At 52.3% G+C, this 26,484-nt stretch overlaps 2 protein-coding genes across 3 annotated transcripts; both read right to left on the reverse strand.

Annotated features, from left to right (window-relative positions):
- Window positions 1-5,665: 5,665 nt before the first annotated feature.
- Window positions 5,666-14,042, reverse strand: LOC101551114 (histone H3.1-like). Its single transcript, XM_055118666.1, has 5 exons — window positions 14,025-14,042; window positions 11,696-11,753; window positions 10,609-10,943; window positions 10,301-10,354; window positions 5,666-5,806 (listed from the first exon to the last, which is right to left on the reverse strand). The coding sequence occupies exons 1-5, from the start codon at window positions 14,040-14,042 to the stop codon at window positions 5,666-5,668; spliced, it is 606 nt and encodes a 201-aa protein (XP_054974641.1).
- Window positions 14,043-16,218: 2,176 nt separating this feature from the next.
- On the reverse strand, window positions 16,219-26,185 carry GPRIN2 (G protein regulated inducer of neurite outgrowth 2). Of its 2 annotated transcripts, none has more exons than XM_004607409.2 (2): window positions 25,990-26,185; window positions 16,219-19,019 (listed from the first exon to the last, which is right to left on the reverse strand). In XM_004607409.2, exon 2 carries the CDS (start codon window positions 19,011-19,013, stop codon window positions 17,652-17,654), a length of 1,362 nt encoding a protein of 453 aa, XP_004607466.2. In that variant the 5' UTR covers window positions 19,014-19,019; window positions 25,990-26,185; the 3' UTR covers window positions 16,219-17,651. The 2 variants fall into 2 exon arrangements, with proteins under 2 accessions (XP_004607466.2, XP_054974964.1); XM_055118989.1 differs by having other exon boundaries at window positions 25,981-26,185.
- Window positions 26,186-26,484: the final 299 nt, after the last annotated feature.

Here is a 26,484-nt window from a genome sequence, read left to right on the forward strand (position 1 = left end):
GGCAACAATATGCAGCACGCAGCACTAATCTGGGTAAGAAGCTTGGGAGTCACCCATTGACCACGGGCACCAATCATGAGCAAACTCCCTGTTGTTCAACTCCTACAGAAAGCAAGACCACGCCTCTCTCTCTCTCTCTCTCTCTCTCTCTCTCTCTCTCTCTCTCTCTCTCTCTCTCTCTCTCTCTCTCTCTCTCTCAGGTCTGGATGCTCTAGAGAGGAAAGAAGTGGAATCCCTCCACTCACAGCTACAAGTGTTGATCAAAGCTGCTTAGGTATTCTCCGTTCTTCCCTCTCCCCCACCTTCAACATGACTGGACACTCCTTTTCAGGTGCTGGGCCTGAAACTGAGAAGCTTAAGGTGAGGAGAGGCCCCTCGAAGGGCTTGTTATCTCAAGAGGAGGTCTAGTGATGAATGACACCACTGCCAGTGGTGTGCAATGCGCCAGCAGAGACATGAGGGCCATCGTGGGCACCAGAGGCCCTCACGTGCAGCAGGGACCACTGAGGGAGAGATGGTTTCCAAAAAGCAGGCAGGTTTGTGCTGAGCAGGATTTCCTCACAGACACGGGAGGCCCTGGAGGGGGATATTCGAAAATTACAAGCAAAGACCAGGTTACCAGAAACCTATCAAATGAGACCACGTGAGGAGAACAAGAGGGATTCCTCCTGTTCTGCAGCTCTGTCATGCCCAGACAAATGCAGAATTTCTTCTTTTCAAAATAAATCTCAGAACTAATACCACATCTGAACCCATTCTCTAGCTGTGATAAAGTGAGGCCACTGGCCCAGGGATCTTCCTGTCTTCTCCCATTCACTCCTATAGCTTCTCTGCTTCTCCCAGCTATTCCCACCCACCTGATTGCACCAACACTTCTTTTCTCCAATTCCTGATATTAAGTGGCAGTTTTTATACAAGCAAAATAATATAACACATGTGAACCAGAAGTTCAGTGTTAAATTAAGAATTGTATACAGACATCCTTTGAAATATAGCACCTCACTCAGAAACCAAAGCCCCTCAGGGTCAAGTGCCAATCAACAGAGTGCAGAGCTATCATTGCATCCTAGAACTTTCCACTCTACCTGATTTCTTGCCAGCTCCTGGTGGGTGCAGTCTTGTCTCAATCATTTCCTGGAAGTCAAGCATACCATGTTTGCTGAATTAGTAATTCACAAACTTTATTTTATAGGTGATGTTCTGGAAACACAAGCTGTCATCCATGCCCAAACTAAGCACTTCCAAATGCCCTGTAATAAACCTGGTACTTGTGGTCTTGCATATGCATGAATCAGACTTCTGCTCATAGCTTCAGGGAGAAAAAAAAAACAGCACAGCTTGACCCCTCCCCACTCAGACAGAAAAGTCTCCATGCTGTATAGCAGGATTTGTCCATTGTTCAAATGCTTTATTTGATGTTCTCCTGGTTCTTTTCCGTTGTTTTGGTTTTTTGAGGTTTTTTTTTTTTTCTGGAAAATACAGAATGAAAGAACTTGACTCAAGAACAATGCCTTAAGATGAGTGTATAGGTCTTCAGAGGTGATAAAACAGATGTCCCCAGCTTCCACGGGTATAATTATGTCCTTAACTACCCAAACATGGTCAAATGTGACAGCCAATAATCAAATAAAGGTTTATGTATGGGGGTGCAGGCTTGACCAAGACGGTGTTCAGATGTCAAAGAGGAAACAGGAATGGTACTATCTCTCATCTCCTTATCTTTCTGAGAAGCGACCCAATACTACCACCTTGTGTCTATCTTTCCTCAGCCTCCACTTACCACATGTTTCAGGTGGGTAGGCAGGGAGCCCAGTCTGTGCTTGAAGAAGGCTTGTTCCAGGGAGCATGATAATGTGGCCCGCTGAGCCGTCTGGTATATACATTCTTCTGTTACTCAGCAAACCTTTTGTTTCTGGCGAGCAAAGGTCATTGACAGCCAAGGTCATCTGTCCAGACCAGGAAAGGGAGGGCACAAGCCATGCATGCACAGGGTGGAGTCCAGGGGGATGCAGCCCATATTCTGCCTCACAGGATCTCAGAGAACACAGGTGATTTCATTCCCAAAATCTGTTTTTCCCAGCTTACAGAATGAACACAAAAACAATATCCTCCCTGGCCATTCTATAATGAGATATCAGTGTGACCCACAAAGTAGTAAAGCAGTATTGCTTATTCCTATAGTTATCGGGGTGATTATTCTATTAGTAATTCATCTCTAATCACATCATTATAGAGAAAGAACTTGTGCATCTCTTGTCCTGCCAGGAAGCCAGACAGATATTGTTAGCTCAGCCAAAAGACACCCCAGCACTCAGACACTGAAATTCTGTGTTCTCAGGATGGAAGGGTGATGTGGCTGCAACATTTGTTCACCCCAGGGTTGATTCTGGGTGTCCCCTGCCTTCCTCACTGTTCCATGTGCATCCCTCCCAAAGCTGTGTGCTCGGTCCAAGAGGCCAGCCCTTCCCGTACAGAGACCATTCCTCATTGGAGGACATATGAGTAGCTGTTCTCCCTGCTAGAACCCCCAAACAAGCTCTGGAGAATTCTCTGCTTTCTGTGCTGTTCTTTCTGCTGCTGCCCATGACTATCTTCTCAGGACTTTGGGATCACTCCCACCTGACCTTCCAGGCCGGAAGTACTCACCCCAAACAAGCAATTTAGATCTCGGAAATGCCAACAGAGATGATGTTGCTGAGTGGGTTCCTAGCCCAGAGTCTAGCCAAGGAGATGCCTTTGCCATTTTCCCTGTACTTGCTTGCCCTTTTTGAGGTCTGGGGTTTTCCTGGACCATTTTCTGGGCAGCAGTGTCTGTTTAGTTTAGTTTTGTTTTGTTCTAGGTTCCCTTTTCCTGGGCAGCAGTTGTCTATTTTTTTCAGACTCCCTTCCAGGTGCTGGACCTGCCCCCTCCCAATACCAAAGTCCCTGCCATGAGTGAGGTGCCCCTGGTTCTGAGCCGTGCCAGAGTCAGGACCCATTGCCAGCATGAACCTGACTGCTAAAACCTAGGACCTTACTGCTCTGTGCTGCGGAAATCCAGAGGACAGATCTTCTAACTGCCCATGGAGGTCAGGCGAAGCTCAGGTGAGAAAGCAGATTGTTTTAAAGATCCATCCTATGGGCAGAGGCCAAAATAATTGTGACCTAGGCAGTAGATGTATTAGAAGCACATCAAGAGAAAATAAATTAAAACCAGGAGTAACTCTCAGTGCTGGAATGGAGAAGCAGCCTCATTTGTTCACACTCCAGAGTTTTGTGGAGGTTCACATAAGCCAAGCCTCTTTGCCAGATGACTTGCCCATAGGCAAGAAAATCTTGGTGGGAAGCAGAAAAAAAAAAAATCATCATTTGTGAAAATCAAGCCAGAAGGAGACCTCATGGCGCCACCATGAGGCCACAACTAGAAAATGCACAGAGGAAATAGCCGGCCTGTCTGAGACTGTATTTCTCCATCATGGGCAGACATCCTGGCCCAGAGTGCAGAGAGATCTGAGTTCTCCATTTCCATATCACAGACATCAGTCAACAGTATGCATGCATGCATCCATCACTGGTCAGCACTTTTATGAATACTTCTCCTGTAATATATGAGTCAGCACCCACCTGGGTGGATCTAAAGAAATAAACTGAAGTTCTCCAGTTTGGGGGTGGTGCATGTCAGGGAGAGAAAAGCAGAACTGAGAGCACTGGAAGATAATGGGACTAAAGTGGGAGAAGACTGTGCCTTGAGAAACCAGCAAGATTCAGGATATTATGGGATGTTTTTAGTGGCAGAAGGGCATTTGCCTTAGATGTGGCAGACCTAGGTTGCCACCAAGCACCTTGTAAGGTTCCCCAAGCCTGGGATGATCTCTGAGTGCAAAGCCAAGAATAAGCTATGAGCACCACGACCACCCCTCCCCCCAAAAAATCCCCCACAGAATTCTATATTTTTCATTTAACAGGTCACTGATGTCTCACGTCCCCCCTGTGCTGCAATTGGATCCTCTGAATGGACCTCCCGCTCCCACCCCGCTCCTGGGTCTGCCTGAAGAACTTGAGACATACACCTTCTGCTACCCAGTGTGGGGAGGAGGCAGTGCAGTGGTTCCAGCAGACCAATGCAAAGTCAAGTTGAAATCCTGATTCCGCCACCAGCCACAGATGTGGTCTTGGTCAAGTTCCTTCACCTCTCCAAGCCTTAACTGTCTCACCTGCAAAAAGGGAGCACCCAAACCTGCCGGGGTTGTTTTTAAAAGTTCACGTCATCCGGGGCCGGAACAACAGTACAACAGGTAAGGCATTTGCCTTGCGCACGGCCAGCCTGGGTTCAATCCTCGGCATCTCATATGGTCCCCCAAGCACTGCCAGGAGTGATTCCTGACTGCAAAGCAGGAATCAGTGCAGAGTAATCCCTGAGTATTGCCAAGTGTGACCCCTCCCCCCCAAAAAGTATATGTCACCACGACTACGAGGTTCACAGTCTTTGCTAAGAATTACTGCCATCTGGAAAGCTCTGAATTGGGGATAGAGCAGTGAGTTTTACAGTGGATGTCCACAGGTCTCACTTTCCCTCTCGACCCAGGAGTTCTCTGGAGTGAGAAACCACATGTTCATACCTAGAACAAGCATACCTCTAAACTGTCAGACAAGTCAAAGATGGTCAAAACTCTCTTGGGGCCAGAGCAATAGTACAATGGGTTGGCATTTGCCTTGCGCACAGACAACCCGGGTTCAATCCCCACCATCCCACATGGTCCCCTGCACACTTCCAGGAGTAATTCCTGAGTGCAGAGCCAGGAGTAACCCTTGAGTATCGTTGGGTAAGACCCAAAAAACAACTGTAGCACTATAGCACTGTCGTCCCATTGTTTATCAATTTGCTTGAGCGGGCACCAGTAACATCTCCATTGTGAGACTTGTTGTTACTGTTTTTGGCATATCGAATATGCCAGAGGTATTATCTATCAGTAGCTTGCTAGGCTCTGCCATGCGGGCGGGATACTCTCGGTAACTTGCTGGGCTCTCCGAGAGGGACAGAGGAATCGAACCCAGGCTGGCCACATGCAAGGCAAACGCCCTATCCGCTATGTTATCGCTCCAGACCCAAAAAACAACAACAATGACAACAACAAAATTAAATAAAAATTTTAAAAAGAACTGTTAGACTACAGTCACTTTCTTTGCTGGGCTAGTTCATTCCAGAAGTTTCTGGTACCTAGAAGTCTTCCTTTCACCAGCAGGATCGAGTCTTCCACATGATAAGAACCTGCAATGCCAGGGCGGAAGCCTGGCTCTAGTGTCAGTCAGGTGGGCCTCGTCCCCTTGTTTACATCTCTGGAAGCCATCCAGGACTTCGAACACAGGCAGCCTCCCTGTGCCCCCAAATGCCACATCTGTAGCCAGGGTACCATGGATAAGCCATAAAGTATATTTGCAGAGAGAATCCATCTCTGCAGCCTTAATTACCCTGCAGATTCCCAGCTGGTGGAAGGTTGCTGTCGCCTGTAGGAGGCTGGATATTCCTATTAATCTCATGACCACACATGCCACTCCTGATTCACACACTCATTCCACCTGGGTCTGGCAGAATCTCTATAGAAAGGATGAGTTGTTGCTGTCCCAAGTATCATTTGCTTTGGAATGAGAGCACCCTCCCCTCACACCCACACACGCACAAAGCCTGTCATTTTTTATTTTCCTCACCAGAACGATTAACTTCATATCCAACTGCCAGCAAGTCCAATCCCAATCCAATGTCATCTGGAGCATGACCCTGAGCTTTTGAGGATTCCTGAGAACCAGATGCCCAGCTGTGTGGGAAGAGCTATAAAAGAGAAATGTTAAAGGTCAGAAATGAGGGGTGAGGATACTAGGCAACTGGATACAGGGTCAATGATTGATGGTGGATGGAGCTATAGATGGGTGACAGAATGATGTTAGTTAGGGGTCAGGTTGTTAATTGATTAATATGGATGGGTGGATGGATGAATGTGTGGATTGTGGTGGATGATGACTAATGGATAAATAGGGGGATAGTTTATGGGGGGATGGATAGTTGAAGGTGAATGGACAGAAAGATGCAGAATGAGGGCAATGGGTATGTAACTGGATATAGAGAAAGACTGAGGAAGAGGTCTCCATGCCCCAGTGATCACAGATATTTATAATATCTGTTATAATATTTATAATCCTGTAAATATGGCTCAAAATGGACTAGAACGCTGAGCAGTTGCCACAGACCAAGTTCCTTCCCAGGAAAGAGTTCTTCTCACACTGAAACTCTTTTCTGCTACCTTGGCCATCACCCTGCTTCCAAGCAGAGAAGAGAGAGGTGTTAAGGGCAAAAATAACAGGGAGGAAACAGGCTCACGAGGCTGCATCATCATGATGTGCATAAAAATACTTCCAAAGTGGTCTTGGAGAAGACAGTCTACAGCTGAAGTCATCAGGGCATTTCTGTGTATCTTAAACTGATGCCTCTGGTTGCAAGAGCCCAGAAATGGAGACATTAAAAAATATATAATATTTATTGTCCAAAGTCAGGAATCCAGATGGGGAAAGTCACCCCAGAACTCTTCTGTCTTCCTACGCAGCCAGGTTACATCCCTGACCTAGGGTGTAGGTTCTATGGAATGTTTAAGCAGTTGCCTAGGGGAAGCCTATAAAGATTGGTCTGTGTTTTTAAGTATGTTTTCCTTATAAAAGTTAAGTTACTGAGACAGCCATACCCACGAAAACCTTTGTGGCTGCTTTCAACAACACACATATGCAACAGGGGGGAAAATCTTACTACAAAACTATATTAACCCCATGGATTAATGTATTGGATCTCAATCATCTGAACATAGAATCCTGTGCATGTATAGGGCTCTATTCCCGCACAGCAGTTTAATCGCACAAGCATCAGAGCAAACAAGCCCAGGATGCCCTTACCACTGACAGAGCATCCTCAGGGACACCCCTGCTTGTGTCCACAGGGTTCTGTGACTCCTATTTGTCTTTCCTCCTTCCTTTCCCCTGTGCATGCTCTTGTTGCAACATCTGGAGATTTTTCACACTCTTGTGGTGCCTGTCAGGGGTGGCACATCCAATTGTGGTGCTTGCCCCAAGGACAGTGGATACAAGGGCCAGGAGGATTACCCCATAGCTGGAAGCCTGCTTCATGAGCGGAGGGGAGAAGGCAGATGAACTAGAAAAGGGATCACTAAGAAAATAATGGCTGGAGGAACCAGTTGGGATGGGAGATGCATGCCGAAAGTAGATAATGGACCAAACATGATGACCTCTCAGTGTCTGTGTTGTAAGTCATAATGCCCAAAAGTAGAGAGAGAGTATGGGGAATATTGTCTGCCACAGAGGCAGGAGGAGGGTGGGAAAGGGGGGTATACCCTGGATATTGGTGGTGGGGAATGTGCACTGGTGGAGGGATGGGTGTTTGATCATTGTGAGATTGTAACCCAAACATGAAAGCTTGTAACTATCTCACAGTGATTCAATAAAATTAAAAAAAAAAGGGGGGGGCTGGAGAGATAGCACAGCGGGTAGGGCGTTTGCCTTGCATGCGGCCGACCCGGGTTCAAATCCCAGCATCCCATATGGTCCCCTGAGCACGGCCAGGGGTAATTCCTGAGTGCAGAGCCAGGAGTAACCCCTGTGCATCACCAGGTGTGACCCAAAAAGCAAAAAATAAAATAAAATAAAATAAAATTTTTTAAAAAAAGGAAAAGAATTGTGGTGCTTGCACACTCTGTTGAGGTGCTCCCTGGAGTGCTCACTCTTTAGATTTGCTCACACATGTGTTCACGGGAGGTGGGAAGGATGCTTACACATCTTTTTCTTGTGCTTACCAGGGGCCAGTCTTTAGTTTCCGGACTCATACACACCTGACTACAGAGGAGTCAGATATTGTTCCAGCATCAGGAATTACACACGGAGAGTTGCCAGGATTGGGCTTGATTTATATAAGCAGCATCAGGGATTTAACTCACAGCCTCATGTTTGCAGGGCAAGGACTTTAGCCACCAAGCCACCTCCCAGCTCCTCCACTAGAAGCAGATGTTATCACTGTTAGTAGACACCTCAAATCCTTTCCCAAAGCCACTAACACAATAGAGCTAAAACGCAAACTCCATATATGGGCTGGAGTAATAGAACAGCAGGGTAGGCACTTGCCTTGCGGGACCAGCTTTATCCACACACCTTACATGTTCCCCTAAGCCTGCCAGGCCTTACACCTGAGCACAGAGCCAGGAATAGCTCCTGAGCTTCGCCAGATGTGGTTAAACCCCACCCAAAAAATAAAAATAAAAATTCCTTTAAATAAATAAACTGCACAAAAAGCCAGGCATAACTCTGGCCTTGAGGAGGGCTGCAGCCAGCCTTGGGCTGCGTGGCTCTCGGGCCATAAGCTGAACAGCCGTCTTTCCTCGGCCAAAGTGCCCAGATGTCTCTCTGTGGCACTGCTCTGCCCCAAGGATGCCCATTTGTGCCTGCTGTGGACTAGGACCAAGACAGGTAGGGCTTAGTACAGACACTTTCTTTCAAAACTACCACTAGTATCCCTGCTCATTGCAGGATGCAATCCACTGGTGGGTGTGAAAGCTACCAGGGCTGAGACCTGTGTGTGTGTGTGTGTGTGTGTGTGTGTGTGTGTCTATGTGACTTTCACAGTGCTCCTGCCTGCAGACATAGACTAGGAAACCAAGGATAAGGGGCAATGACGTTTAATCATTCACAAGTAGGGGGTCTGAGCAGAGAAGCAAGGGTGAAGCCAGGGTGTTACAGAGTGACGAGCAGATCTGCTGGTGAGGACAGGCTTCTCTGGAAGCCTTCACAGCCTTATGTATCTCTCCAGTTGGCACCTAGCTCAGTCCCCAAGTGTGGGAACACTCTTCACACTGGGCCCTGTACTCGTCCTCGGCCCCACTCCCTCTCCTGAAAAAAGAATAAAGAGAAGAAGGTGGGTGGGAGCTGGGGGATAAAAGAGGCACCATATGCAGAGTAGGTTCTGCCCTTATTTTAAGCTAGCAAAAATACTGGCACTTTACATGAATAATGCCATTAACTTCTAAATCCAACTAGTGAGTGAAGTACCATTTCTACCTGCATTGGGGAGAAGAAATCAGGAAGGTTCAGCAACTTGGCCAAAATCATATTTGAGAGGACCAAACAGGAATTCTCACCAGGCAGCTATCTGGCTAAGCACATTCTTACCCACAATAATGTATTTGCAAGTCAAAAGAAGCATTCCATATCACTTGTTCAAGGGTATATTCTTAGCTAGGCCTTTAATAAATATACTCAAATTTTCCAGGTCTAGATACAGATATGTCAAATGAAAGCTAGGTCTAGATCCAGATATGTCAAATTTAAATTAAATAGAATTAATTTGGGGGGCAGAGAGAAAGATGGGCTTTGCCTGCAGTTGACCCAGGTTCAATACCCAATGCCCCATATGGTCCCCAAGCTTGTCCAGAGCCAGGCGTAACCCTTGAGCACTGCTGAATATAGCCCAAAAGACCAAACACACACACAAAAATGTTTGAATTTGTCTCATATAAAATAAAGTTTTACTTATCAAATTAGTCAAAATATTCATATTTGATAACATTTATATGGTATGAAAAATAAGTATACTCTTGGATGAAACTTTTTGGTAGAACAATTTGACAATATCCATAGATGTTTTATAAATATCATCTGAGGAAAACTTTCACTGTATCACTGTCATCCTATTGTTCATCGATTTGCTTGAGCGGGTGCCCGTAATGTCTCCACTCTTTCTAGCCCTGAGATCTTAACAGCCTCTCTTCACTCGTCCTTCCCAACAGTACCGCACTGGAGGCCCTGTCAGGGTTAGGGGAATGAGACCCATCATTGTTACTGTTTTTGGCATATCAAATATGCCATGGGGAGCTTGCCAGGCTCTGCCGTGTGGGGCAGGATACTCTAGGTAGTTTGCTGGGTTCTCCAAGACGGAGAACTAGACAATAAGAGGTCGCAGCCACACTTCGGGGAGCTTTGTTTTATAGTCTCTGGATCTTGGCCATTGATGGGATTACACGGCATCAGGGGCAGTTTGTGGGTGTGACTGCTTAGGTACTGGAAAAGGGGGAATCTGGGTGGAGGAGGCCCAGTCTCAATTCAAGCAGGCTTGAAGAGCTCAGCCCTGGGTCCCACACACCTGGGTTCCTCTGCCAGTTCCTTCATGCGTGAGGCTTGTCCAAGCGTGTAGAGAGTGGCCTTGAGCATGGCTGTGGCTGGGTTCTGGAGGTCTTCAGCTGCCAGGGCTCTGCTCTTGGTGGGGAGGGAAACTCACCTTGCCCCCTCTGAGGGCCTCGGTAAAGACAGCCAGGCATGGGGGCAGGAGACTCTGCCGAGGAAAACTTTATCATACAGATTTTCTCATATATGCACAAAAAAAATTATACATGCAAGATATTTGTGTTTACATAGCTTGTATAATAGCATAAACACAAGAAATAACATGAAGCCCAACAATTGAGTACTGCTGGGGATTTTTTCAATAGCACTATAGCACTGTCATCCCGTTAATCATCGATTTACTTGGGCGGGCGCCAGTAGTGTCTCCATTTGTCCCAGCCCTGAGATTTTAGCATCGTAAACTTTATGCCCTCTTTTGTGGATGCGGCGCGCCAGCTGGATGTCCTTGGGCATAATGGGGACGCGCTTGGCGTGGATGGCGCAGAGGCTGGTGTCCTCGAAGAGCCCCATCAGGTAGGCCTCACACGCCTCCTGCAGCGCCAAGCCGGCCGAGCCCTGGGAGCCCAGGTCGGTCCTGAAGTCCTGCGGGATGTCGCGCACCAGCCTTGCGATGAGCAGCTCGGTGGCCTTCTGGGAGCGGCGGCTCTCGCGCAGCGCCACGGTGCCAAAAATAGGCCGGTAGCGGTGCGGCTTCTTCACACGGCCCGTGGCAGGCGCGCTCTTGCGGCCGCCTCTCTCTTTTTTTTTTCAATAAAAAAGACTTATTATATGCAATATAATATACACATGAGAAAGGAGGCAGAAGCTATAGAGAACAATATCATCTGCACAGTACCTTCACTTTTTAAAGTTTTCTTTGTTTGGGGGCCATACCGAGCAGTGCTCAGAGCTTATATTCAGCGGGGCTCAAGGGACCACCCGTCGAACACGTGTCAGCACATGCAAGGCAAGTGCCTCACTTGCTGTACTAACTCTCCAGACCCACAGTATCTTAATTCTTTTTAAAAAATAATTGCAGAAGGTCAGAGACTACAGCAGGTAAGTTTTTCGTCTTGCACACAGCTGACTTTACTTCAAGCCCCAACACCACTGCCAGGTATGGTCCAAAAACAAAAACAAAACAAAAATATATCTATATATACATGTGTGTATATATATGTATGTGTTTATATATATGTATATATACATATGTACATATATATACATATATATATATATATATAAACACAAAGGCAGAATGGTTTGTCGTTAGAGAGGAAATTTTCTAGGGGACTCACCCAAATCACAGAGACATCCCTTGGGAATTGCACATGGGAGATGAGGCCCACTTTTACACTATATTCAAAAATTCTTTCTTTTCCTGGGTTTTAGGGTGATACCCGGAGGTGCTCAGGGGTTATTCCTGGCTCTGCACTCAAAGTGCTCAGGGGACCAGATGGGATGCTGGGGCCCCAGTCCAGACCAGCCGCATGCAAGGCAAACACCCTACCTGCTGTGCTACCACTCTGGGCTCCTACTTGAAAATTCTTATCAGAAGCATGTAAAATCTTTAAAAGCAAAAAGCCAAGTTTGCACTGTTTAAAATTCTTAGGATCAATACACACTCCTTTTATTTAAAAAAAAAAAAAAAAGACAAACAAAAATCTAGCTGGGTGTCCCACAGGCTGGAGTGATTTCCAGTCCTTTCATTTCCTGGCCATAAAACCGGGTACGCTGCACCAAGTGTCACTGCGCAGTGAGGCGAATTGTGAGCAGAGACTAGGATAATGTATGCTGGAGGCAGACGACAAGGCGCTGATGTTTTCACACAATTACCTGCATGTATTGGGAACTTCCTGTGGCAGGTTTTTGGGGTTTTTTTCCCTTCTAATGAGAGTGTGGTATCTGGAGGAGCAGCAGCAGCCGTCTTGTGACAATGAAGACAGTTCTCACACACACCAGTAATTGTGCAGAATCATGGGAAAAACTTTATTCCTCAATGTCCTCAATAAGCTACCAAACCTAGGCTGGAACAGCAACCTGGATTCTCTTATCTTTCCTTTTGTGATGCATGATAACTTTTGAGTCATAATTCAGTAGCTTTCAGATCCTTGTGTCCAGAAAAGGTAGTCCCTAAGCGAGGCTTTGAGGGCAGGACGAGAAGTGTGTCCTGATCTCTATCCTCCCTCTAGCCCTACTGAGGAAGAGAAGCTTCAAGACAGGTCATACTCTCTCTCTCTCTCTGTCTCTCTCTCTCTGTCTCTCTGTCTCTGTCTCTGTCTCTCTGTCTCTGTCTGTCTCTCTGTGTCTCTGTCTCTCTGTCTCTCTCTCTGTCTCTCTGTCTCTGTCTCTCTTTCTCTCCCTCTGTCTCTCTGTCTCTGTCTCTGTCTCTCTCTGTCTCTCTCTGTCTCTCTGTGTCTCTGTGTCTCTGTGTCTCTGTCTCTCTCTCTCTTTCTCCCTTCCAAACACCCCACTGCCACACTCCAATTGTGAGGCATTCCCCAGTGCTCCTCCCTGGTCCACTATAAGGAATAGATCTTGAGCCCTCTTGGTGACTACTATCACCCTTGCCCAGCCAGCTGGCTCTGGGCATTATTCGGAGTGGTGGAGGTCACGCCAGGCAAGGAATGATGAGAAGACCTTCAGATGCAGCTCAGTGGCAGGGGATATAAGGCCAACTGCAGTTTGTTGCACCCTTTCTCCTGGGCACCCCTGCTCCGTCTCCTCTACAGAAGGGGAGGCACCATCCCGTTGTCCACAGTGCTCTGCCCAGGAATTAGAATGAGGACCCTTTGGGAAGTGGGACCACCAGGCACATTTGGAGCCTTTGGGAAACAGATGACCAAACAGGGAGATTGAGGGCCCATGGCTAAGGCTTCTGCCTCCTGGTCCCACGGCTTGCAATCCCCACGTGTGGAGTCAAAGGAGTAAGAACAGGAGGGCTAGTCTTCACGGAAGTCACTGTGTTCCCTCTCTGGACTCCAGCCTGTGTCTCCTGCTCATCACCTTCAGGAATCTTCTGCCAGGCGGTAGAGAGGAGGAGAAGTGGAGGTGGAAGGGAAAGACACTTTGATCGAAGGCGTGCCAATTCCCCCCTCCCCTTCCTGAGCAAGAGAACACACCCCGCCCCCCTCCCAAGGACCAAGGTCAAGGTCATTCGTGGACCGCAGGGGCTGCAGCCTCCATCCTGCGCCTCTGGTGCCCCGACAAGTACCCCGTCTCGGGTGACCACTAGAGGGCGTCCGGGCACCAGCCCAGCAGCGAGAGCTGTCCCCCCTCCCCACTGGCCCCAGCATTAGCCCCAGCGCTATCCCCCACCCCCCACCCCCGTAGCCAGGGATGGTGCGTGAAGTGAGAGAAGGAAAGGGGCCCTCTTTGCCCGTGTCTTCAAACCCCTGGGCATCGAGGGAGTCTAAAGTCAGGAAGAGAAGGATGATGCTGATAGGAACAAGCAGCAAAAAAAAAAAAAAAAAAGCGCAATGAAGACCCCCTCAGTAATGAAGAGAAATAAGGGGGCTTGCTTAGGGTTGCTTAGCGATGTTTAGGGCTGACCCCTGGGTCTGGGCTCAAAGATGACTCCTGGTGCCACTTGGGGGACCCTGTGGGGTTCCCGGGATCAAACCCAGGCCTGCCACATGCAAGGCTCTTGTACTAGCTCTGTACTAGCCCTTTGGCCTCAGAAATGTTTTAATGCATTATTCTCAAACCAAAATTGATGTCAAAGAAAGATAAACAAAACACCAAGGATTAAAATATGGCACCGTCTGACGTCCCACCTGCCTGCCTTACTCCTCGGCGAGGTGCAAGCAGTGATGCCGGTGCTTTCAGGAGCTGCTCACCTTGCAAATAACCACCATGACGACTGTGGGCTGGCTGGGACCTGCAAGCAGAGCTCACTGAGGGGGCGCCCTCGTGACAGACTGGATTCTGTCAGGCCTGGCTCTGCCTGATGGGGCGGATGGAAGCTGATAAGGAATTACTCATGACTTCGGATGACAAAACCGGGCAACTTGACAAAGGAGAAGGAATGTAACCTAAATGCAAATTCGAAATCTAGACCTCTAAGATATGGCTCGCCTCACTCCCATGGTCAAAATGGAATGCCCCATTAACAAGCCACCCCCTGTACCCCTTCTAGGAGAAAAAAAAAAAACAGTTCAGGGACACAAAGGTAGCCTCGCAGTGGGACAGGCCAGTCCACTCCCCAAGCTCTCTGCACTCTCTGTTGGTGGAAGTCTCTGCTCTGGCAGGAATTGTCCCCCAGCTGGACAGTGTGGGCCAGGCCAGAGGTGACCAATGGCAGAAGTCAAGCTTCAACTGGTTGGGGGGTGAGAGGGTAGATGTAAGCTGCCAGAGATTGGGACAGCAGGAAGAACACCTGACGGTAGGGCGGGGGGGGCACTTCCTGCCTGGGCCCTAGGAATGGGGGTGATCTGAAGGGTAGAACCTACCAGAATCAACTAAACAAGACCAGCCAGGACCTAGGAGCTCACCCCAGCAAAACTGACACTTTATTTCAAGTTTAAAACAAACGTACAAATAATGCCACCCACCATCTCCCAGAACCTGAACCAGCTGGCGCCAGAAAGTGTGGCATAAAGTCAGAAGTCTGCGGGAGGAAGAGTGAATTCACTGAGCTGGTGACCCAGTCAGTCCTGGGACCCAAAACCATGGCCCCACAGAGTTAGGCCTGGCCCCGGAGGGGCCACAGCAATGACGGGCAGGGTGTGGGTGGGGAGCAGTGAAGAGGAAGCCCCAAAGCTGTCGTCACCCCAGGAAGACCTTCCTGGCAGCCTGGTTGGAGAGCCAAGAGCATGGCCCCCATTGGCAAGAAGCCTGGCCCGGAGGGTACTGGGGGGCGGCAGCCGTGCACCCACCAGGCTGGATTCCAGCACCGCCCGCAAGCATTGCTCTCTGTCTCGAAGAGGTGGGTGACTCAGCCGGCCCTTCCCATGCAGCACCCAGCCCCGCAGCCATCCTGGCCTGCTGGTGTGGCCTGAAGGTGGCACAGAGTGGCATGATCCGCCCCGCAGAGTGAACTTGTGGCCATTTGCATATGGCAGAGGAGAAACTCTCCCCGCTGTGTGGCACCTCCCTGCCCTTCCTCAGCCTTCCATCTGCCTGCCCTTGTCCCAGCGGCACTGGCCTCCTGGATGCCTTTCTCTGGCCCCAGTGCACTATGTGTGTATCTGTGTATGTATGTTTGTGTATGTGCATGCACACGAGCGAGTGTGAGTGTGAGTGTGAGTGTGTGTGCCGCCCATTCATCTTCCCCAAAAGGCCCCCTGACTCCCACACCTATGGCCCTGGGCCCCCACCACCCATCTTTTCCATATTAATCTCTCCAAAGGCAGCTACAAGGCTATTCCTAAAGTGAAATCTGGCCCCAAGATCCTTCCATAAAACCTCAGTTTTCTTTCCTCAGTCACAACAGAATTTTCACAATGGGGACCTTCCAAATAGACATCCCAACATAGCTGGCCTTGCAATGGCTTGTGCTGGAAGGACGGGCCCCTCCAAGCCTCAAACCAGGCTCTCTCCATGCCTGGAGTCCCCTCCCTTGCTCTGTCCAGTCCCACAGTGTCCCCAGACCCTGCCGAGCCATGTCCCCAACTAGAGATGCCTTCTTTGGCCCTCCCCTCAGTCTCCACAACTGCGGCTCCTGCAAGGAGCCAGGCATGAGAGCAGTCCGGTACCCACACACCACCCCTCCAGGTGCTGGGTGCCCATGGCCTCAGGGCTAGGAGAAAAACTGCTGGCCACATTAGAAACAGGGGCAAGAGCAGGTCCCCTCCTTCCTACACACCACCCCCAGCCCCTCTGCCCAGCCCTGCCAGGGGAAGCCGGTCTGATTGGCTGTCGCCTTTGAGGCACTGTGGAATCTTACCTGGTTTCAAGCTAGGAGAGAGCAAGGCATGTTTCTGGGAGGAAACCGTCCCATCCATCCATCTGTCCATCCATCCCACCCATCACGGGGTCCTGGGAGGAAGCCTGACCTGAAGCTCCCCCACCCCACCCCACTGCCCCCCTGGTTCCTGCGCACTCTTAGGATGAGGCCCCTCCTGCTTATAAGCCCTGCAGTGAGCTCTCTCCACCAAGCCCCCAGGTTCCAGGCAGAGCCACAGGCCAACAGTCACACTGGCTGGGGGACAGAGGCACAAAGCTGTCTGTGGCCCTGACTCTGCCCACCCGTGCCAGAGAACCTGAGCAGGACACTCCACAGTCTCCCCCTCCAGGCTAGGCTGGCAGATCCTGCCCCCGGGAGCTTCGACTCTGCAACACTCAGCCCCCGGATAAGGGCACAAGCCCACTACTGTCCTCCTCAGGCCAGAGACCCCCGGGGCAGTCAAGTCGGGCTGTGCCCAGCCCATGTCCTGGGCACAGTACCCCCCCACCCCCACTGCCTGTCCAGGATCAGGATGGGACACACAGTCCCACAGCTCCACTCCAGTCCTGGAACCAACCTTCGCCCATTCACTCCTGCCCCCCGTCCTTCCAAGAACCGTTACCAGCTAAGAGTCCACCCATGAGCCAAAGGAATGAGGCAGTGATGGCGCGATTTCAGGCACTGAAACATCTTAGGGGCATGTGGTTGCCTGCTCCCCGCTTCCTGAGTCCAATTCCTAACAGTGGTCTTGGGGGCTGGGCGGGGGGCGGGGTGGTGGAAATGGCTTTTCCAAGCACTCTGCACAGCCTGGTGGCCCTTGCGAAATGCTTAGTGCTCTGTGTCCCCACGACCCCCACCCCCCCAAGCCTGCCACCTGCAGTAGGCTTAGCAGGGGCACTGGCAGCCCCCTCCAATTCCCAGAGGGCTCCACAGCACCTGGCTCAACAAATTCTTCTTGTTTGGAACTGCCTGAAGCTGGCAAGCTGCTGAAGGAACGCTCCCAAGCTTCTGCCAGCCCTGATGCTTTGGCCTTCAGCGCACCCCTTCCTTCCTGGTGGGGCAGGATAGCCAAACCAGGTGCTCATGATTTCATCGCTAAGACGGAGTGACGTGTGGAAGACTTACAGGTAAGTGATGAGCACAGTGAGTGCGGCTCAGAGGAGGCCTCGACAATGTCCATGTCCTTCCCTGAAAGGCCCACAGACCCCAACACCCGCCTGGGGCCCCGCCTTCTGTTTCCAGAATAATCTCAGCTCAGCACTGTTCTCAATCGAAGCCACCAGGACACCCAGGGACTATCAGGGCAGCGTGCTGAGGAGGTCCTGAGCAGGTAGTTATTTTTACAGAACAAAAGATGGGGACCTCCCCATGCACGCTGCTGCCTCCCTGCCCCACCGTCCGGAGCCCGGGGAGCACAGAGTTGCGGCTCCTGGAATCAAGCCCTTATGATTCAGCTCAGCTGCAGGGAGCAGGAAGCTCCCGGGTTCTGGTCCCGAGGGCCCTAGGCCGCCCTCAGTAGAGATGCATCCAGGCCGCCCCAGTGTCCCCGGATCAGGCCACGTCCAGAGGCTGCAGCTTCTCACTCGGGAGCAGCACTGGAGCAGCCACAGCAGCTGGGGCGCCGCAGGGACTGCATGACGGCACGCAGGGGCCCCCGGCGGCCCTCCACGGACAGCCCGTCCTCGCTGGTGGGCACCCGCTGCAGCTGCTCGAACTGCATCTCCAGGTGCTTCTGGATGGCCACGCCGAGCACTTCCGGGTCCACCGAGGCTCCGTACACCTCCCACGTCATGCCTTCCGCATCCCACCGCACATCCCGCACAGGGGAAGATGTTTCCTCCAGGCCGGACCCCAGGATCACCTCCGGGAAGGTGTGCAAGGCCACGGGGGCCTCTGGGGGTGGGCTGGTGGCCACAGCCTTGCAGGCTGCCGTCGGGGCCACCTGCACGCCAGCATCCTGGGCCGAAGGCAGGGGCGCCGGCGTGGGCGCCAGGTCACTGGCTGAGGTCATGGTACATACGTCCTTGGTCCTGGTGCTCGACTCCGTGGTAAAGCCAGTGGGACCCCAAGGGTGGGCACAGCAGTGGGTGTGTCCAGGGACCACCCCTGGCAACAGGTACTGCAACTTTGCCCCATGCTGAGCCTGTAAACCAGATTCACTCACAGATGCCACCAGCTTGGGAAAGGCCAGGATCCCCGGGGTGGGCAGCACGTGGCAGCAGCCACCAGCCCCCGCCTCCCTCATGCCACAAAGCCGCGCTGCTGGGGGCAGGGCCTGGCTGGCAGTGGTGGCCAGCTGTCCAGGGACTTTCAACCCTGCCTGGGGGCTGCTGCTGTGGGTGTCTGTGTTCCCCTGGGCGAGCGGTGGCACGCACACCTGACTCTCCCCCGGGGTCCCAGCTGAATCTGAAGTCCCATCCTCAGGACCCAGGTCCCGGTCGGGGTCTGCAGAAGCCTGGCCTCCTGGGCCAGAAGTGGTGCCAGGCTGCGGCCGAGCCCTGTGACCCGGCGAGCTGCCCAGGGCCGAGCAGCTGAGACTGGCCTTGTGAGCCCCGCTGGGGCCCCGGGTCTGGATGGTCCGGGTGAGGTCTGAGTGGCTCCTTTGTACAGTGATGGTGCTGGGGGTCCGCAGGTGACACAGGCCACCCCCACTCACACTTGACACATTGCCCACAGTGCTGCTCCGCCAGCGGCTGGCCTGGGGGCTGGAGGGCACTGTCTGCTCCCTGCCCTCAGTCTGGTGTCCCGCTTCCGCCCGCGCCTCGGGACCAGTGCTCGCCTCGTCTGGCCGGGGCTGCCAGACAGTGCTGCTGGCGCTCTTGCGGAGCTCGGGCCTGGGTCCCCGGCCTTCACTCAGCAGGCTGGACGAGCTCCGGGACAGGGGCTGCGGGCCGGGGCTCCGGGGTGCCTGCGCAGCTGGCTCGGGGCGGCGGGTGCTCATGGCTGCCTGCAGGAGAGAGGAGAGAGAGGGGGGAAGAGAGAAGTTGAGCGGGGTGACAGTGCCTCGGCTGGACTCTGCTGTGGGTTCCCATGATGCAGGTGAACAGGGGGAGCAGCTTTATTATTTTTTTTTTACTTTTTTTATTGAATCACTGTGAGATAGACCCTTACAAAGCTGTTCATGATTGAATTTCAGTCACAGTGTTCCAACACCCACCCCTGCACCAGTGTACAATTCCCAGCACCAGTGTCCCAGGTTCCCTCCCATTACCCATCCCCCACCCCTGCCCGCCTTATGGCAGGGACTTTTCTTCTCTCTGTCTCTCTCTGTCTCTGTCTGTCTGTCTGTCTCTCTCTCTCTCTCTCTCTCTCTGTCTCTCTCTCTCTGTCTCTCTCTCTGTCTCTCTCTCTGTCTCTCTCTCTCTCTCTCTCTCTCTCTCTCTCTCTCTCTCTCTCTCTCTCTCTCTCGCTCTCTCTCTCTCTCTCTCTCTCCTCCCCCCTTCTGGCCACTGTGGTCTGCAATATTCCTTACCGGGCTGGAGCGATAGCACAGCGGGTAGGGCGTTTGCCTTGTACGCGGCCGACCCGGGTTCAAATCCCAGCATCCCATATGGTCCCCTGAGCACAGCCAGGGGTAATTCCTGAGTGCAGAGCCAGGAGTAACCCCTGTGCATCGCCAGGTGTGACCCAAAAAGAAAAAAAAAAAGAATATCCCTTACCTACTTTTTGTTTTCTTTTTCTTTTTTTTTTTTTTTTTTGCTTTTTGGGTCACACCTGGCGATGCATAGGGGTTACTCCTGGCTGTGCACTCAGGAATCATTTCTGGTGGTGCTCAGGGGACCATATGGGATGCTGGGAATCAAACCCGTGTTGGCCGCGTGCAAGGCAAACGCCCTACCCACTGTGCTATTGCTCCATCCCCTCCCTTACCTACTTTTAACACTCAGATCTTGTCCAGCGTGATCATTCCCTGCTATTATTGTCATACTGGTCTCTTCTCTATCTCATCTACCTTCTGCTCCCCCCCACACTTGTGGTTAGTTCAACCATTGACCTGTTTTCCCTGGCCACGGATATTAGTCTTCTACTATGTATTATTTTTATGTACCATAAATGAATGCAGTCCTTCTATATTGGGGAGCAGCTTTAAACCCAACCCAGACAGAGGAGTGAGACCCAGGAGCAAAATGTTGTCAGAAGAGGGACCCCCGTCATCACACTGGAGCCGAAAAAACCACCAAGAACAAGCTCTAAGTAGTCAGAACCAGTCCCCAAGCAGGGAGCTGGAGACCACGCCCCATGCCAGTCAGATGTTTCCATCCAGGCCAGACAGGGGCTCAGTGAGAGATAGAGCCCGCCCCACTCAGGACAGTTGTCCCTGAAGGAGATGCTGGGGTGCCAGGATGGGACTTCACAAAGGAAGGGAAACCCGGGAAGAGGCTACGTCGGGCGTGGGGGTTGAAGCTAGGACTTGGGGACAAAGGCTCATCGCTTGGTACTTTAATCAGCAGTGAAGCTCCAGGATCAAACACCAGCCCGGTTCCTCCAATGACCGTCAGTGCCCTGAGCGAGCTCTAAGGGCCTCCTCAGTCCAGATGGGGTTCAGGGGCTCGTGGGGGGCAGCAAGCAGTGAACAGAGGACACCCTAAGGACACCTCTGGGTTCACCTCTGTCGTGCTTCCCATCTCTAGACTGCCTGACTGTGTTTCAAGACCCTGGGACACAGTCTTGGCCACTGGGGAAGGGAAAGCTCCCTGTTCCCACCTCTGGCTCAGGGTCAGAAAGCACACACACACACACACACACACACACACACACACACACACACACACACACACACGCACGCACACAAACCCTGTACATGCAGGCACATTCCACATCTGTTCAGTCATCTCCAAGCAACACCCTGCTCTCCAGTCTCTGGACACAGGACCAGGAAACAAATTCAGGTCTGTAGATGGCCCTGGAATGGGGTCCAATACCAGCAGGCAGGTCTGCAAAGTTTGAATCCCCTCTTGCCAAGTGTGCCTGCGCCCTCCTGGCTCCCAACTTCACTGCTGGTCCTGTCCCTCTCTCGGGCCACAGAGATGTTTCTGAGCCTGGGAGCTGACCCATCCACAACCTAGAGGCAGCACTGGCTCCTGGCACCCCAGCATCTCCTCCTGGGGCAGCTGTCCTGAGCGGGCCGGGCTCCATCTCTGACTGAGCCCTGTCTGGCCTGGATGGAAACATCTCACAACTGCAGGCCTCCCATCAGCCTGAAGCTGTCAAAACCAGACCTGGGTCCTGTTCCCCTCTCTCTGGCCAGCATCCAGCACTGACCTGACCTGGAACTGGCCCTCAGGGATGTCTGATGGAGAGAAGTTACAGGACACAGGAGAAAACTGAGGGACCAGAGAGACAGAGAGCAGGGAGGGCACCAGCAATGCATATGGCTCGCTGAGCACCACCAGGAGTGATCCCTGAGCACTGAGTCAGGAGTAAGCCTTGAGCACAGACAAATATGGCCCCAAAACAAAAACAAGTAAAAAACACTCAGCACTATCCAACCAAGGGCAAGGTCTTTCACTCTGCATGAAAGATCTGGCAAGGCGACCTTGTCCAGCCTTGTAGCGCTAAGCCCAGGCTAGAGAGGAGAGAAGAGGGGCAGGGAGGGAAAGAACAAAGGGAACAGAAGCCCATGAGATGAGAGGCAGGGTGAGGGGTGGGCGAGGTCCCAGATTTGGCCAAAGTTGTGGATTAGGGAGCTCACCCTGGGACTCCCTGCCAGGCAGGACAGGCTGGAGAAACAGGGTGGGGACAGCAAGTAAGAGTTGCAGTTTGGGCAATCCCATTATGTCCCTCCACCCCTGTGCTGATAAGAACTGCTGAGAAATCAACCATCCTAGCCAGATAAGCAAAGGGAATGTGGGAAGGGCACCTGGAGAATTCAGTTTCTGTCTAACTATAAGCCTCTTGTCCCGGTGCTCCAGAGATGGCTAATGGTCACCGTAGCGACGGTGAAGATGCTTCTAGGGCCACAGACCATGGCTCTAGGAGCAACCTATGGAGGCAAGGTTCACCCACCGCTAAAATACAAGGATTCTACCCTGCACATCACTCTGATGATGACTACCGTACAGGGCCGTGCAGCTCTACACACAGACACATACGGACACACGGACACACAGAGGCATGCATGGACATATGGACACACACAGGAACAGACACATATGCAAACATATGGGCACACAAAGACAGATGCATATGGACACACATCGACACACAAACTGGGCACACAGACACAGACATGCACAGAAGCACATGGACACACAGACACACACATATGCAGACACACACAAGCACAGACAGAAACACACAAGCACACAATATATACAGACACATATGGACACCCAGCACACACAGACACACAGCACACACAGACACACAGCACACAAAGACACACAACACATGCAGACACACATGGACACACCGACACACATGGAGGCATACAGCACACACAGACACACACACATGTGCTACTACACATGACTGTTAGCTGCTCTTTCATACTGGCCCCTGGGATAGGCAAGAAAATGAGGTGAGAAGATAGGACTCTGACCCATGGGCAACCCACAAGAAGCACAAAAAGGAGTAAATAAAACCACAGTAGCATTGTCACTGTCACTGTCATCCCATTGTTGATCGATTTGCTTGAGTGGGCACTAGTAACGTCTTCATTGTGAGACTTGTTACTGTTGGTGGCATATCAAATATGCCACGGGTACCTTGCCAGGCTGCTCTGCCATGGACACTCTCACACTCTCGACAGCTTGCCAGGCTCTCCGAGAGAGATGGAGGAATCGAACCCGAGTAGGCCGCATACAAGGCAAATGCCCTACCCACTGTGCTATCGCTCCAACCACAGTAATGATAGTAATTAGCATTATTACAGGTCTCAGTATCCAATCACCCCACATGTGCCAGGCACACATCACATCCTTTCCAGCACTGACTGCCGAGGCAAGATCAGGAGCTACATCATATGCCCATTTTACAGATAAGGCCAGAGCTCAGAGGTGCCGTTACTTGTCCAAGGGTACAGAGTGGGTGAGTAGCTAAGCCAGACATCAGATCTCATCTAGGAGTATCTGAGGTTCTCCCAGCCTCCTTGAGCACTATGTCATCATCCACCCTGGAAGTGACCCCCCTCCACTATTAGCATCTTCTTTACTTACCTGTTGCCTTGGCTCAGGGGAGCCCTGGTACCTAGCACAATGCCTGGCACTCCCCGTAGTGCCCATGACATGGATCCAAAACAAGTGATGAGTGGGGACAGGCCTCAACCCCCAGCACACCTGTGTGTTAGGATGCTCCGAGCAGGAAGGTGGGCAGGGGTGGAGGAGGGTGGCAGAAGGTATGCCTGCTGGCTGATAGCAGACAACAACTAGACACAGGTCTAAGAAAGCCAGCTAGGCCTGATTCAGGCAGCCCTGATAGGCTCCAGCTGAGGTCACCTGCACTGACCCTCCATGGGAACAGGGCCATAAAGAACAAAGCCAGGCTTATGTGCCCTGGAAAATCATGTGGGACAAGGCTTGGGGGACCCTCAAGCCCCACCAGGATTTGAGAAATTTCTGTAACATGAGCCCACTACACCTGCCTCACCAGATGGCAGGACCAGCCATCATCCAGGTACCCCCAGGGGGTGAAACAGCGAGTGGGGTGTTATACATGTTAGCCCCCTTCCTAACCTCACCTCCATTGGTGATAACAAAACTGAGCCACTGAGAAATGTGAAAGAATCCACAGCTGGCCCTCAGCAGAACATTGCTCTAACAGCAAGGTCCTCCTAGCCCGGAGGGAGGGAAGCCTCTAAGGGAAGCCACTTGGGGTAATGCTGTGAAAGGTGGTTTCCCATATAGCCCCTGCCCCCAAGAGGGCCTCCCCGGATCCATGAGAGCTGACCAGGAGGCCTTGGAGTCATGGGCAGAGCAAGGAGTCTGCTTCCACCCTTGGTTCTTCCTCGTTCTGAGTGGGATTTGCCTTTAAATGACCACCCAACCTTTCTGAGCCTCAGTTTACCCAATCTGCAAAATGGACGTAAATCTCTTCCAGTGAGTTGTTGTGAACAATGGCATATGGACTGTCTGGAGCAGTGATCATTAATAATCACCCCTCTCCCTCCCATCCGACAGACATATACTCAAGGCAGCATAAGGATAGAAAGGCCCTTTCAGAAAATGGTCAAATTGCCAGCCTAGTTTCTTAACTTGTTCTTCCTACCTTCATCCCATTCCAGAACTTGGTGAGCACCAAGTTTTCAATGTCCCAAATGTCTCCATTACCCAGTCTACTTTAAACCTGATCTGGGAGAACACACACACATACACAGTTGCAGCATACATGCCCACACAGGTTTGGAGACTGCATTTGAAATACCCCAAGTGTCATGTTAACCTTAACAACCACAGATGCCTGTGGCCAATGCGGGGATATCCCTGACACTCAGCTTGTGGGTAAATAAAGACACAAACAGCCTCACATGCAACAAACCAACCAACACCATTTTGAGTAAGCCTTCTCAGCTTTGCAGAAACTTTGCAGACTTTCCCAACAAAAGAGACAGACACATTGACTCATACAGATTCCAAGTCCCTCACATCGCCCAGCAGAGGAGTGCAGGCCTTTGTGGGTATTCCCAAGGGACTAGGGAGTCAATCCCAGCAGCCCCGTCTCAGACCATGCTTGTGGCACCCATCATAAGGCCCCTGGCTAGGAAACTAAGTACTTGGATGATGGCTTTTACTCAAGCAAAAACCAAAACGGAAAAAGCAAACCTTGTGGTCAGGAGAGGAAATTACTTAAACATCTTAAAAAAAAAATGGGGGGACCCGACCTCATATACCTCTTTTTGCATGGAAGGGACTTGGCTTCCTCCTTGGTGGTGAGCCATCCCCCATCCCAGCCACAATAGGAGGCCTAACCCCAAAAAAAATGCTCTGGCCAAAGTAGGGCAAACCAGCAGGAACATTCCTGAGCCACAGAGAGAACAAAGCCTTACCATCACAGAGAGCATGAAGGTGAACAAAAACGGTGCCAGGAAATGGGGTGACTGTGAATCAGTGGTCCTAAGCGCTTCTCTTCTGTTCGCCAGTGAGGCCTAGCACCCCTCCTCCCAGCCCTGAGCTTCCTCCCCAAGCGATCTGCCCAGTTCCCGGGGGTCACCTGGGATGTAGCAGCTGGCCAGCTGCCTGGGTGTGTCTCTACCTGCCTGCTCACTGGGCGCCCATGCACCATCACGGACACACGCACATGGCGAACATACCAGAAGGCCACACACAGGCCGGCTGGCCGGCTCCCCGCAGGCCAGAGCGGCCGCACGCCTTCACTGTGCGCGCATCCAGGCTGCCTTTGGACACACAGCGCATCACACAGGCTCCCCGCCCCCTTCACTCACAGCCCACTCGGGCGGGCTCCGGGGGCGGGGTGGGGGAGGTCCTCAGCCTGGCCTGGAATTGGGCTGCAGACCTTCCTAGCAACAAAGGTGGCCACCGAAGGACAGGACGAGAGGCTGGGGGACAAGAGATGGGCAGCAGGGAGGCGAGAAGGGAAATGAGATCTGCGCAGGGGGCGGCGGGGGGGGGGGGAAGAGTGGGGCGCAGAATAGAGATGCAAAGGGGAGGTATGGGAGGGGGGAAAGCAATAGGCACAGGGGTGGTGGCAGAAGGAGTCGGGGTACAGGGCAGTGTTGGAAACTAGGAGGCCAGGCAGATGAGACAGGGAAGAGGGGTCGGGATTGGCAAAGTCAGAGGAGGTGGGGAATGCGGCTGTGAGGGGCGCGGAGCACCAGGCGAGGATGCGGAGGGTATGCGCGCAAGGAGAGGTGATGCGTCGGGCTCGGGGGGCGCCGGCAGGGGAGGCGTCGCGGGTCCTTCGCCCACCTCCCCTTCCTCCCACCCACCCACCTACCCCCGGCGGGCACGCACCAAGCTGACCTCTTATGCTCCTGCCCGCCCGGGGCCGCGCAGGCGGGAGGAAGCGCTGCTCCAGCGGCCGCCACAGGTGCCCGGCGCCGCGACCCAAGATGGAGCCGGAGCAGGAGCCCGAGCTGGCGCGGGACTGCGCCGGGCCGGGCCTAACAACACGCCGCGGGTCACCGTCCGCCAGGCCCGCCGAGCCAGCGGCTGGGAAAGACCAGAGGAGCGAGGGGAGAGGGGCGGGGCAGAGAGGCGGAGGGGGTGGCGGCCCCGCTCACCTGGACCCGCCCACACCCCGCCCCGGCCCCTCCCTCAACCAACCCAGTCTCGCCCCGACCGATACGGCCCCGCCCCCTACCAACCCGGCCCCGCCCCAACTAACCCGACCCTGCCCCAACCAACCCGGCCCCGCCCCCAACACTGCCCAGCCACCCGGCGGCCACGCCCAATTGGACACGCCCCAACTCGGGCCACTTAGTGGCCCCGCCCCTGTGTGGCCCCGTCCCCTCCCGG

The sequence above is a fragment of the Sorex araneus genome, chromosome 11 (assembly GCF_027595985.1).
Source record: "Sorex araneus isolate mSorAra2 chromosome 11, mSorAra2.pri, whole genome shotgun sequence".
NCBI lineage: Eukaryota > Metazoa > Chordata > Mammalia > Eulipotyphla > Soricidae > Sorex > Sorex araneus.